This window comes from Mytilus edulis, chromosome 8 (genome assembly GCF_963676685.1).
Source record: "Mytilus edulis chromosome 8, xbMytEdul2.2, whole genome shotgun sequence".
Lineage (NCBI taxonomy): Eukaryota > Metazoa > Mollusca > Bivalvia > Mytilida > Mytilidae > Mytilus > Mytilus edulis.
Genome location: NC_092351.1, coordinates 57831291 through 57845964, shown reverse-complemented (window position 1 = coordinate 57845964; position 14674 = coordinate 57831291). Strand labels below are relative to the sequence as shown.

At 30.8% G+C, this 14674-nt stretch overlaps 1 protein-coding gene across 1 annotated transcript in view; it reads left to right on the top strand.

The window, feature by feature from the left end:
- LOC139484216 (uncharacterized) overlaps positions 1-13200 on the top strand; it is a 40820-nt gene extending 27620 nt beyond the window's left edge. Inside the window, exons 13-18 of the mRNA XM_071267950.1 lie at positions 4217-4361; positions 8657-8822; positions 9763-9878; positions 10432-10517; positions 11454-11620; positions 12968-13200. Of these exons, the coding sequence (XP_071124051.1) occupies positions 4217-4361; positions 8657-8822; positions 9763-9878; positions 10432-10517; positions 11454-11620; positions 12968-13200 (913 nt within the window). The remainder of the gene's footprint in view (positions 1-4216; positions 4362-8656; positions 8823-9762; positions 9879-10431; positions 10518-11453; positions 11621-12967) is intronic.
- Positions 13201-14674: the final 1474 nt, after the last annotated feature.

The following is a 14674-nucleotide window of genomic DNA, read 5'->3' as shown; positions in this document are numbered from 1 at the left end:
TTTTGTTTCAACCGAACTATAAAAATTATAGATCAACAGACATTATCCCGTGCAAAATAACATTCCTTATCGCTTGTTCTATATTAATTTTTTGAATGGATATTCCTATAAATATTTTTTTTAAACAAAACTTAATTATATGAAAATGTTTTGTCGTTAGATATAGATATATATATATATATAGATATATATAAAAGTAAAAAAACATGGATAATATCTATGCACACGTACTGAAAATTTGTGTTGAAGCTTGTGAAAGAATATCTCAAAAACGTTTTGAAACACTTCCTGCAAGGACCGGTAACTCTGTAATTGGTTTTGCAGGAAAATATGAATGGCTTCTCATATCCAATCTTTTAGAAAAATCGATTAATTACAGAAGAATATTCACCATGCACTTGCATTGCACTATGATTAGAATATTAAAATAGAATGACATACAAATTGATGAAAATTATATATACATGTAAATGTTACTGTTGTTTTAATATAATATATACCAGCAAAAAAGTGTATACTCAGGGACTATTACTGTTATTATATTAGTATAATAGTCCCAGCCATACTGATTTGTATCACTGTCATATAATAGTTATTACGGTGCGGTTGAATTTCCTGTCGTTATTTTACCATGAGACATTCAACGATGATCAATATTTCTTGTAACTGGTAGTAATTTTTTTAGTTGACCCTTCGCATCGGTATGAGCAGAATTGATGGTTAAATACTAAGCTACATTCCTATTTTTATGACTGTTTAATGATACTTTTACCAAAACCGAATAAAAATTAAAACATTATGTCTAGGATTTCTCAACCTTTAGTAAGAGGAATAGTTTGACATTTGTTTGTTTGAAGATTTAAATATGTGTTGTCAAACGAGGTTTGGGAAGGGATATAGTTTTTCATTTGTCCGTCACAATGATAAAGTCCATCTATCTGCGGATGTATAAGTCATAGTTCTTTAAATTTGGCTCATAGATGCTTCTTGAATAACCAAGTAGTCCTGATAAAAAAAAGGTAATCTTGACCTTCATTTCACAAATGAGTGACTGATTAAAAGTTGCGTTGGTGTCCATAGATACAACTCGTAGAGAAGTAATATTGTGTCAATAAATGCGTCTGTGATAGTTAGATTCGAGGGTCCTAAACATATTTTATGGATGAGTACAGAATGTAAATGAGGTGAAAGTCTGCGTTTAATTCCATATCTGTGATGAGGAAATACAAATATTCTGTCAGTAGATGCAAATTTGAAAGTCACGAGTTTCCAAATGAAGTCTTGACAAATGAATCAGATGATGTTCCATTTCATCAACTGCACTGAAAGATATTCGATTTGCACAATTATGTTATGTTTTATAGCTTAATCATTACTTATTTCATTTGGCAATTGAGAATCAAAGTCATCTCAATATAACAGATTGTATAATACTTGAATTTTTTTTACACGACCAAACTCCATATTTCCGGCCCAAAATTTATCTTTGTTATTATTAGTTAAGAAAAAAAACCTGGTCCCCAATTTAGAAAAAAATACTCAAGTCTGTTGCATCAATGATATATTTGATAAAGGAACCGCTAGACAAAGTATGCGAAGGACTTTGTTGCTATGAGCTTCCCACAGAACTGTTCTTGACGTTGAACAATTATTATATAATTTGAATAATCCAATTAGAAATTGTCTGCCTTGAAACCGACTATGCTGGCTATGTACACGTTAAATAGCATGTTCATCTTTTGTCATCAAATTTCATGATATCTAGCAAAATTAGTAGATATAGGTAACTAGTCTTTATAATGGAACAAAGTTAATTAAGCTCATATTAAAAATTGTTTGCAAGTCCTTTTTAGTGAGGGGTTTCCTTCCCTTATCGTGTCAGAATATTCCAAAATATTGTTAGTCAGGTCATAGAAGAATCGAAGAGAGGTCGCAGTAAGGTCGTGGGAAAATTGAAATGGTTGCTGTACCATCGTATAGCGAGGGTGTAGCGAAAGCTCAGTTCTTGTCGCTATTGGTATATGCCCTGCTGTTTTCGATAACTTTAAGTATTAATGACAATTGGAATTAGCTATGTCGCGGAAAGAACATGGTAAGATCGTAGAATGATCGAGGCAAGATCGTGCTATAATCGCAGAAAGAGCGTGGTAAGATCGTGTTGCAATCGGATACATCGTGGTATGGTCGTAGTGAGTTCGTTATGAGCCTATTGATACCGCAGTCCCACTCGTAGTGCGATTGTGTAGATCGCAGTAAGGTCGTATCACGGTCGTGTTGAGGTCGTCAAGATCGTATTGAGCAAGACAAACTTTGAACATGTTCAAAGCAATCGTGGTTTTGTCGTTTCGAAATTAGGTCGTAGTAGAGGCGTAGTGAGAGCGCACTTCGATCGTGGCGAATTTAGGTCGCAGTAGAAGCGTAGTGAGAGCGCACTAAGGCCGTGGTAGGATCGCAAATGTCGCTGTATCATCGTAGCGAGAGCGCAGCGAAAGCGTGATTCTTATCGGAGATACTGTGCTACGATCTCACAGCCACCTATTACGACCTTACTACGACCCTCGCGTTCTCATGGTCTCGCGTTTACCATGGCACGATTCTAGCACGTCTATGCCGTCTTCATCAAAATCTTCTTACGACCATTGTCATTTTCACATAGAAAATTAAATTATTTCTTAAGGTTTTATTTATCTGTATATGATTAGGACCTATTGTCCATTTTATGTAGCAGCTCAACCATGCTTGACAAATCTGTGTCATCTCTGCTATCGTTCGTATTCTAGTAGATTTGTGTGGTATGACTGTATTGCTTTCGGGAAATCTACGTACTAATCAGAATTAGAAGGAATGGGACTTATTGATATGGGACAAAATGTTGACGTTAATGCTGAGAACGTAGTAAAATCGCTGAGAACGTAGTATCATCGTGAAAACAACGAAAATTAGCATTTTTATGCTGCTCATGGCGCGACCTCACCACATTCTGAATTAATTTTAGATAATGGTGAGCGTGGTGCGATCGTGGTCTAGTGGGACTAGACTTAAAATCGTGATAATCGTGGTGAGGTCACAAAATAAGAGTGTTTAATCTTATCATGCTCTTTGTAGAAGCATATTGAGGACATATAACGTAGTAGCATCGTGAACAAAAAAGTCATACCGTGAAGTCACCACAATATAAACTTGTTTTTATTGACAACCAAATTCTAACCGCGACCCAAAAGCTTGCACTACGACTATACGATGCCGTTCAAGAAATAAGTTCGCTTCTAGCACGCTTATGCCGTCCTAATAATGCTTTTTGTTTCAGTCATGCTCATTTCCAAGGTCACAAAATCATATTAAAGCTCTAATAGCCCACACATGAATAACACAACTGTGTCATCACCACTATTGTTAACTTGAAACATCGTCATTTGACATTGATGTACAAGCAATAAGTTGTTATTAAAGCTAGATTTGTATATCATAACCCCTATCACCACGCCCAAGAGTTCTGACAGATATTTATACCGAGAAATCTACGTATTTCTGAAAAATAGAAAGAACGGAGCAGTATTTATATGGAACACTTTGTTGACGTTACTGGTGACAGCCAAGTAAGATCGTGGTATGTCCATGGTATGATCGAACAATGATCGTGGTAAGAGCGTGTTATAATAACATCAAAATTTTGGCAAGATCGTGATGAAATTGTATAAATTATGATATGGTCGTTATGAGATCGCGATGAGCATAGTAAGATCGTGATAAACGTAATTGAAGCCGGATCGTTGTAAAAGCGTAATGAGGACATAGTAGTATCCTGAAATCAATGACAATTAACATTTTCAAGCCGCCCATACCGTGACCTCATCACGATCTTGGTCTAGTGTGTCGGAGGACTTGTTGGTGTTTAATGATTAATTTTGTTAGGATGTTTCATGCTGTTACCAGGATTATTTTAAACATTATAGACGCAATCAAGTAAAATTGACAATTTTAAATAATTTTCAATGAATACTTCACAGGTGTTATCACTTCAAGGAAAATGACTTATGTTAATAATTTTAATTTTGTTAAATATTCTGCTGATACAATTTTTTACAAGTTAGGACCGTATATTATCTCCAGCAATGCAGGTTTTAAATTTCTTCGTTATGTATTACGTAAAAGTTACATTCTTTTAACATGAGTATGTATGGTTTTAAACATGTAATTTAATTATTGATTTTTGTAGCTTCGATCAAAAGATACAAGATTTTTGGTATCAAAAAAGTAGCATAGATAATAACAAAAACTACACACATGGAAAAGTTTTACTGACAGGTGCTACTGGAATTCTTGGATCTTTCATACTGAGAGAACTGTTACTACAAACAGAGGTAATACTTAAGCTTAATCATTGAAACAAAATTATTTAAAGTGCAAACTTGAACTTTTTTAAAATCAATATTAAAACAAAAAGATGTGGCATGATTGCTACTGCGACACATTTGCAAAGTTCACATACTATAGGTGAAAACAAGTCATACTAAAAGAATTGTATTTCATTTCGTAATGCTTCCCCATTAGTATTCCCTATGTTGTGCATTTTAAGCCGCAGGCAACATTTGTTTACTAAACGAAGTATTAATGAACTGTAGCATAAACGCAATCCAACGATCTTGATTCATCTATATTTATGCAGGTGTTATTTACTGAAATACAACACATTTTGTCGTGCAATGCTGGATTAACAATTTAATTCGCTTAGTTTTTCGAAGAAACAAGTGTTTGAATTACCCGATATATAGCCATTAATTTGTTTGATGACGACACAGAAATCTCAGGTATTCCACCACTAGACAGCATCGAAACAACACTTTTTCATAAGACAAACTCACTTGTCAGATATCAGATGGGGTCACTAAATTTTGTATTTGTTCACAAAATTTATTTTACGATATTGTACCTTCTATTATGATTATAAAGTAATTTATATCGAGGAAAAAAATGTGTTGATTCTTTTGTCTTTAAAAAACAACAACGTATAATCATCAATAGGGGCCATTTTATTCTACAGCTGATTAAACTGTATATGGATTGTTCTCATTGTTGAAGGCAATACGGTCGCCTATCATTACTTACAACCACTTCACTTCACTTAAGTTGTTAGTTGTCCCATTATCAATCATATCCTATCTCCTTATTTTTGTATACAAACATTTTTCAGAAAAGTCGGTTTTCCATTTTGAAATATTTACATACATGACTGTGTTAAAAAATCTATAAATATGGAGTTTTGACATATTTCAATATTTAAGACTTTCAAACTGTTCCCTTTGTTCTGAAGGTAGTGAAGCAAGCAACCGTAGTTACATTTTTTTTCGTCTTTGCAATTTTGTTTTCAAATGGAGATATTTGATTTTTTTTTAAATTTTAACGGACTCGGACATTTCCCAACCTTGTTGTTGTTATCGGTTTAATAACCTAAATAAAATCATTAATGATATTATCCATGCTTATGTGCGACAAGGTGGGAACTTTGAAATGTTTTGTGAAAATAGCAGCGTTGGATCTAAATCTCTTGTAATTCTTATATTTACTGGATACATTTAATCTCCTTTTGTATATGAAGCTAGGCAGTTGTTTTTTTTTTTTTTTTTAATATTTTTTTACACGATGTACGTTTATATATAAACATAGCAGTGTACCGATACCTACTTATCGCTGCTGACCAACGTAAACAACATAAACGCGATATTGCTCTGTTACACGCCAGATTGCTAGAGCTAAAGCTATCTACCGAAACCAGAAGGTATGTCAGGTCACTAATTTCTGTTTATAACAAACTTTGTGTGTTTGTGAGAACAATTGTATTGGATCGAAAAGTACTTTCGTTTAACTTTGTGATGAATTCTGATGGCTTTAAATTTCTAAATGTTCAAATTACATTGAACATTTTTTTTCAACGATGATTCGAAATTAGTTGAAACAGTTACTATGAATAGCATTTTCAAGCAAAGGTGTGTTTAATTCTTTTGTGAAACGAAATAGTTATCAAAGGTACCAGGATTATAGTTATTTTTAGTTTGAATACTATCTTTTATAGTTTAATTATCCCTGTAAATCTACTACTTTGAGGAATGTGATCTTTAAATGAATTAAATGATAGTCATTTTGATCAATCATTTTGATTGATTAATTGAATTTGTATTAATTTAAATAATAAATCAATTTATAATTTTCCAAAACGATAGTTTTAAAAAAATGTTATGAACATAAAAACTTAAAATGGTTTGTAAATATGTGTCTCATAATCCAACTGCATTGCTTTTCATTGAATTTTCTAATGTACATTTATATTATGTATTGTGTAATGTACAATCAGTATGTGAACCAATATTAAAAGAAATGTATTATTATCTATTATTATTTATTATATAATATTGTTTGAATGTACACCAATATCTTATTACGTCAACAAAAATTACCACCGTGCAATACAATAAGTGACAACAACTTAAATATGCCCATGCAAAATGACAATATTTCAGATAGTTTTAGCTTAGTAATACTTGTAAATGTCTTGTGTTTGCCTATTAGTAGCTATTATTTTTATTTGGTGAGTATTTATGACCATAGTTCATATTTCATTTGTGCAGTCAATGAATCTGAATTGAGAAAAAAAAACAATAGGGAAATGTAAAAAGTGTATTTTGATAAGAAATCTCTTTTCTATGTATTCTAAAGTTATAAAACTGATATTTTTCGATTTTTTTTTTAATATAAAAGGTAAGTTTCAATTGATACGCATGTGCTTTGTAGCCAAAGCAGGGATGTGATTTTCAACACATTTTTGTATTATATGATAGTTTTGGGAATTTTCTATTCAAGTCATATTTAATACCTGTAAATATGATCATAGTATTTACTTGTAAATAAAGTATTATCTGATTTCTTCATTTTCTTATCAAGATATGAATAGATTTTTCCCTCAATCATTATAACAACTATATAATAATAAGCTTGTAAGAATAACTACGTATAACAAATAGAGCAAACATCATTTATAAACCTTGCGAGGGTTGCAGGTATTCTTGTGTCTTAAAAAATGCATGTATTTATACATTTATCTTCGAGTTCAATAATCACGCACACTACAACTTGTAAGCATAATACGCTATTGCAGATTAAATGTATGGACTAAGTATGATCATAATGATTTCATTTTTATACTATCAATATTAATTATATTTGATATCATATGTAATAATATAACAAGAACAAATATATATCGTGACATACTCCTATACTTATCCATATATTTACATTCAAATATATAAATACACATTGTATAATTTAATACATTTAATTATGCACAACCAAATGTCTGTATATGAATAAACTTTGATATGCATTATAACATGTTTTATTTCAAATATGTTGGCTTCTAGATAACAACCTTAAAATCAAATGTTTCATGGTCATGATGGCACGATGCAACATGTACACAGTTTACAGTTTACAAGGTTCATTTTGAGGAATAGATCTTTTGTAGTCAAACTTTAATAAATATCTTTGACCAAGAATTGTTTGAAACCTTGGGGACTGTATTTTTGTCGAATTTCCCACAACCTTATTTGGAATACCTTTTCGATCTTTTTTCTGCTGCGTCATCTATATGTATAGTACCTTGGTTAACAACAATAGACCTGTTCTTTAAACCATTTCTTAAACTGAAGAACATGTTGATATTAAAAGGCGAACTATCTAGTTGTTATTTCTCTCTTCAAGTGTGAATGATCTGGTATGTAGCTATTATCAATGCCTACTTCACATATGAAATCTATAAAGGATTTTTTTTAAATCAAAATGAAACGTTTTTGAGTGTTTAAAGTGGTATCGTCTTTTCAGCGTAAAACGTTTAAGAACCGGGTATATTTCTCTAAATTGGTAAATAAAATTCTTATCATATTAAATTATTACAAATTGTCCCTCTAGATAATATTTGACCCATTAATAATTATCAGAAAAACTTGTCTTCAATGTAAGTATCCAATCCCACCAGATTACCATCTTCATATCCGTCGTGTACGTTTCATAATAATGTTATGCTATTTTTCTTAATTATCGGGACACTAAATATATAGTTTGAAGCGCAATATCATAGGTAGTTGTATGAAATATACAAATTCATATATATATATATAAACACGAAGAACAACTCTTTTTTAATTGTATTTTGAATTATTATAAATTGAAACATTCCCTTTTTATAAATGGACACCACTTAAAAAATATTTATCTAGATATGTTGTCCTCTGTTTCTTCGTGAAATGTATCTTGTATTTTGTAGTAATGCTATGCCTTTGTATCACTGCAATTCAGGTCAATTTTAGTTTTAGTTTAATCAGAACAGATAAATTAATTTGACATAATAATTATACTAATGAAGTATATATGTTATCCGAAATGTTTATAGATAATAATATTCAATGATTTCTTTTTTAATACTGTTGTTATGTTGTACAATGTTCAGACGTGTTTATATATAAACACCAGGTTTGGAACATGAAGCCCCATCTAGCGAATTTTATGGCTGTGATATAATGCCGATATAATGTAATCATCATTAATGATAAACCCAAAGGAGATTATGATGGCCATTTTGTTTGTAGTTTTTATATTGTTTCAGTGTATTATAATATGTTTGGTAAGGGAAGTACAAGACACGACACCATACGAAAGACTTGAAAAGTCATTACGTCGGTTTGGAATATTGACACCATATGAAGGCAATACTTCAGAAAAACAAACTTTGGTGCAGTCAAAGTTTACACGAAGAGTGAATATTATACACGGTAGGATATTATTGTTTAAATGAAAAATCTTCATAAGTTTATAGAATCTCATATATTTTAAAATAAGAAGAAAGTTATGAAAATCATTGAATTAAATTAATTGTTTTTATTAAAAGCATTTAAATATGTTTACTACTATATGTATGATTATATAGATATTACAACATGTGATATGCGTGCTAATGGGACTCTCCATCTAAGTCACAATTTGTAAAAGTAAAATCATTATAAGTCAAAGTACTGTCTTTAGCACGGAGCATTTGTTCAAACAGAACAGCAAGCTTTAAGGAGCCCCCAAAATATATACTTAAGTTCCAAACATGACGTATATGAAGGAGGATTACTACGTACAAGAAAGCTGTTGCATCAGTGCTTTCAAATGATAAAGTTTGAATGAATTGTATTAGCCGTTATCAAATGCTTGTGTCACCGATGACCAGGAATATGCTCCACTTGTGATAGCCACATTCTAGAGATTTGTTCGTCAGTTTTAACGCTACCATGTTTAAATGTTTCTGTATTACGACGGTGTAAGACGTGGAGCAGTACACTCAAACAGGCTTACACCTCCAGTGTTTTTTGACGAATGATTTTTTATATGAATGTTTTGTTGTTGTTGTTTGTCTTTTCGCCGTGTTAAGTGTTGTCTGCATTAATTCTATGTATGATTGACATTTGTTAGGTATGTCCGCTGTTGTTTGAGGAAAAAAAAGATGCACGGTTGAACTGGCCTTATCTAGAATAAAAAAATGCGAATCCTACTATTGAACATTTAAGATACGAGCAACAACGTTTTGACAACTCTACTTAAATTATCAAATTTTATTATTGGCTATTTGAAAAACAAGGTCATAATAAATAGAAAGTATTTTATTGAAAATGTAATATCTTTGCCACATTAGAAATTAACGTAAACATTAAGTTAGAATAATTATTAAAGGAGATGTATCATTGATGAAATTTGGTATGACGGATGAAACATATCATACTCAATCAAGTGATATAGATTTTATCATACATGCTGCAGCTTATATGAACAGAGACCAACCTTATCCGGTAAAGTATATATTTTATCTAAATGACAAGAATAGTTTATATATGTCGTGTATGTACGTAGCATATTTGTATTAACAATCACATACAAAGGGTTTGATATCTATAGATAATTGAACCTATTTGCTGTATTTGAAAGAATTTATTATGATATTTAAGAATTAAACGTACACTGCAAAAAAACTAATAAGCTTTCAATAATTAAATTTTCAGTAACATATACATTTTAAAGAAAATCTCAGCTTTGAACAATTTTGCTGTATATCAAATCACTGGTTTATAGTATAAAAATTCCAATTTCTATTTAAAGTAAATCATAACACTGAAGCAAAATTTTTACAAAGATATCCAAACACTCTAATTCGTATTTGTCAATCCCGCATTGCATAATAATATTTTCTATTTTCATACTAGTTTGACGTTGTAGGAAAGTGGTTGTATTCCGTTTCTAATGATACACGCAAGGTCTGTAGACCTAAATGTTGTACCTAATTTAAAAAAACAGACGTAGGTGGCTTGCTTGGTGATTTAATGGATACAAATGCATTTGTTTCAGGCTTTTGTATTTCCCAATGTGACTGGAACAGAACATGTTGTAATGTTCTCATGTACTGGTAAAATAAAGCCCATACATTATATCAGGTACATGTAATATATATTGTTATCTACATGTGTTTTTATATTGAGCAACATCTTGAAACAAATGCTGTCATTTGTAATGGAAACTGGGATAAATAGAAGAACTATTATATATGTGAATGTTATACAAGTAAACATTAGAAACACCTTAAAGTTTAAGTGAGAAGTTAAAATATTTAATGAAAAAATCTAAGTTAGAAAAGGGAGAAATGCAATGTATGTGAGAAATATTTAATGAACTATAAAATTGAAAAAAAAACATGTATTTACGAAGAATATATCTTTACTGTATTCAGGTGGAGAACATTTGAGTTTTAATATTTTTAGCATTTATAGAAAATTTAGATATTGTTAAAAGAAATGAAAATGGCGTTGCATGATTAATAACAATTTGAAACAATAAAGTATAAATAAAAAGACATGTATGCATATTTCAGATAGTACTTGTAGTACCCAAGCAGTGAGAAAAGGTTTTAAAAAATCAGACGTCCAAAAACAGTGGCTTCAAATAAAAAGTTCATACTAAATGATTACATGGTTTATGCACAATGACAAAATAATAATCACATACCCAACAGAGTTAACACAATTTGTCAAATGAAAATGACGAGGATCTTTCTTTTTAACAGCAAACAAATAATGTGTCATGATAAACAAGTTTTATTTTTACACAAAACAATATTATCGTTTTTTTAATAGTTAGAGAATACATTCATTTTTGGTTTTATTACAACTCCTAACCAAAGTCTTGAAAGCAATAGATTATTACAATCAAATACCCAGGTTAGTTAAACATGTTAAACGTTGATAGTGGATGTGACAATTCATATAAAATAAACCAATATTTATCGTATCTATATATTACGTGTATAGTATGCTGTTATCTAGGAAAAAGTATTACCTGATTACCTTTTGAACTTTTGAGTTTTGTATTTGTAGTACTAATTCAGTCTTCCCTGATGGAAACCTAGATTGTTCCGAAGATGAAAACATAGAGCACTTTGATACAAAATTAATAGATGGGTACTCAAAATCGAAGTGGGTAGCAGAACAATTGATCCATATCGCACGAAAAAAAGCAATTCCTTGTGTTATCTATAGATTAGGTAATATGAACAATGCAGTCTATCTCTATGTCTATTGCAGTTGGAAATGAAAAGATGTACGCAGAAGCCATCTTATAACATTTTTGAAAATAATCAGATATAATCCTTTATAGTAAATTTGAAAACGTTTGGAGGGATTTGACAATTTGTATAAAATATAGGTTGTTTTGTATTGTATCTACATATGTCTTGCTAAAAAGGGAGATGTTAAGTACATACTTCAAACAAATGCTTCTCTATTTTGAAACCCGGAATTTGTTTTTTCTCAATCGATTTATGCATTTTGAAAAGCGGTTTTACTACTGAAATGTATGGAAATATTTACGACTTGAAATACAAAGAAGAGTATATAATTATATGCTTGTTTGTAAAAAAACACACATCAGAAACACTTCAATTGAAGTGGAAATATTAACTATTTATTGGCAAAATTTGAGGAAAGGGAATTTATGAAAGTTATATGAGAAATATGGCATAAATTATATAAATGAGTAAATAGTTTGCCAAATGTGTGTCTATGAAAACTATTTCTTTACGGTCGTCGTGTGAAGGAAAAGCGAATTGTAATTATAAAAAGTATATAGGGTTTTTTTTTAAAAGTTTTTGTATTGTATAAAAAAATGGAAAGCGCATTGCATGAAAGAAAAAATAGTTTGAGAAAAGGAAATATGACTAAAACATGTCAGAGAGATAGTACATGCAGTACACCAGCAAAGAGAAAAAAGACGTCACAAACAGTCTTTTCTGTAGTATGCTCTACCACAATTAGATGTATTTTTATATTGTACTTGTTGAAACAGGAGAAACAGTATTGTATAAGTTCAGATCATATAATATTCAAAACAAATTGACAATGTTTGCTATGCTTTCCTCGTATATCTTTTCTATTGTGCCACGCAAAAACACACAACAATCTTTACTTTTCAATGGATATTGTATTAATATAAACAATACACTCATGAAAAATATACCAATTATCAGTCCCCATGTTTATTTGAACAGAAAGTATAAGATATACAGAGTTAGACTAATTGTTATTTTCTATGCTTAAAATAATATTATAATGACTAAATTGTAAGAGAATTTCAAACTAGACAAATACAGATAGTATTTTAGTGATTAATTTTTCCTCTATTAGAAAGGTTGGTTTAAGCATCATCTGACCCTTTCGAACTGAATTTGATTACTTCTTAGTACAAAACAATGTGTACAACTGAATTGAGTTAAGTTCAACCTTTATATATTCATATCGGTCTAAACGTAAACTTGATTATGTCTTGAGACAGGACGCACACATTACAAAATCATTCAGATTGGACATTCATGAATCATTCACATCTTTGACAGGTAATATTGCTGTTGACATTGACCAGGGAGTCTGGAATCATCAGAATTTAGTAGTGCTTGAAGCATGTGCCAAATATGAAATTGCAACTGATGTTGACTGTAATATTGAGATGACCCCTATGGACTTTCTGGCTGATTTTATTGTTCGCTGTACATATACGTTATCTACCACTCTTGGGAAGACTTACAACATTATTAATGACCAACTTTTATACTCAAGGTACATGAAATAATTTACTCTTAGATCGATATCCTTTTTTTTTTATTAAAAGAAAGTAAAAAAAGGAATATTTATAAAGTGCATTTGATTTATGTTACGAAATTAAGATTTACCAGTGCAATGTCTGATTAAAAAAAGTAGAACATTTCATGTGAGAAAAAATATCGTCTGTCCAAATTGGTTACCATAGTTAAAAGTTTAATATGTTTTCTGACATAGAAAACCATCTGAATAACAGCAAAAATTAATAGCAAATATATTCAATTGACTGGACGAATCAACGCGGAATTTTAATCAAAATGTTTGGCAGTGACTTTGTTATAAAAATAACTTAAATTCTTTGAAACAGAAATAACAAAAGAAAAATCCTCAACAGTTTAGACGTTAGAGTGATAAAATAGAAATTATTTTTTATAGTTAAATAGTAAACTTAAATTTTCGTATATACAATGTTGACTGTGGGAAGTACGATGAAGTTCCGTTCTTTTTCAAATGTTATTTTTATAATTTGTAACTTCAGCACTTAAAAAACACTGTCCTTTTTCAAATTTTTCATATAAAAAAAAGATTAAGAGGGGTTATTCATAATGAGTTAACGTGTTTACCAATTACACAAGACTCAAATCTCAGGTGAGTTCCTATATTTGTTGTCGTCTGACTTGTAAAAGGAGTATATTCACTTCAAACTTAGTACAGTATGACCATTGTGTACAAAAGTTTGTGTTTGTCCTTACACAAGTAACACTTCGGGGTCATATATGAAGCGCAGAATCTGATCATCCTTTTCGGAGAACCCAAAATCGACACCAGTTTTGAATGGAAATTATATTGCTCAGTCTCTAGTTTTCTATGTTGTCCTCTGCAAATCGTTATTGTCTATGGTTTTTCCCATGACTCTGTAATTTGTTTTAGACTAATCAGTGTGTTTATATAAGTGATATCATCTATGCATAACGTGTTTAAATGTTATAGCAGAAAAAACAAGTATATACTATTCAGGTCATGCCGATTTGCAGGCAGAACTATAGAGCGAGTTTCTAAAGTGAATTATTAAGGTATTACTATTCACAAGTTTATTTCTAAATCGCAGAATTGTTTTCGAGAAAATTTACTTTCTTAAAAATGAAAAAAGTATATAATGATCATGCGTCCGAATCACTTTGCTAGGTTTACCTTCAACGGAAATGAAAAAAGTTAAATATTTGAAAGGCACGTTTGTCATACAAGACAAAATTCATGATGCAGAAGACATATGTTAAACGGCAAGAGAGCAGATCATGAACATGTTTAAATGTGTCTGATGAGCGACTAATAAATTACATTGTAACGATGATATCCGCTGAAAAAAGTCGCCAAAAGGTTAAGTTAGGCGACCACTCGACTGATGCTAAAAGCATATAATTCTCCAAATCTCATGATTTATAATCACGCACAGCTAACTAAAACAAATGTTAAGCATGGTCAATCAGGATCATATGCATTTAATT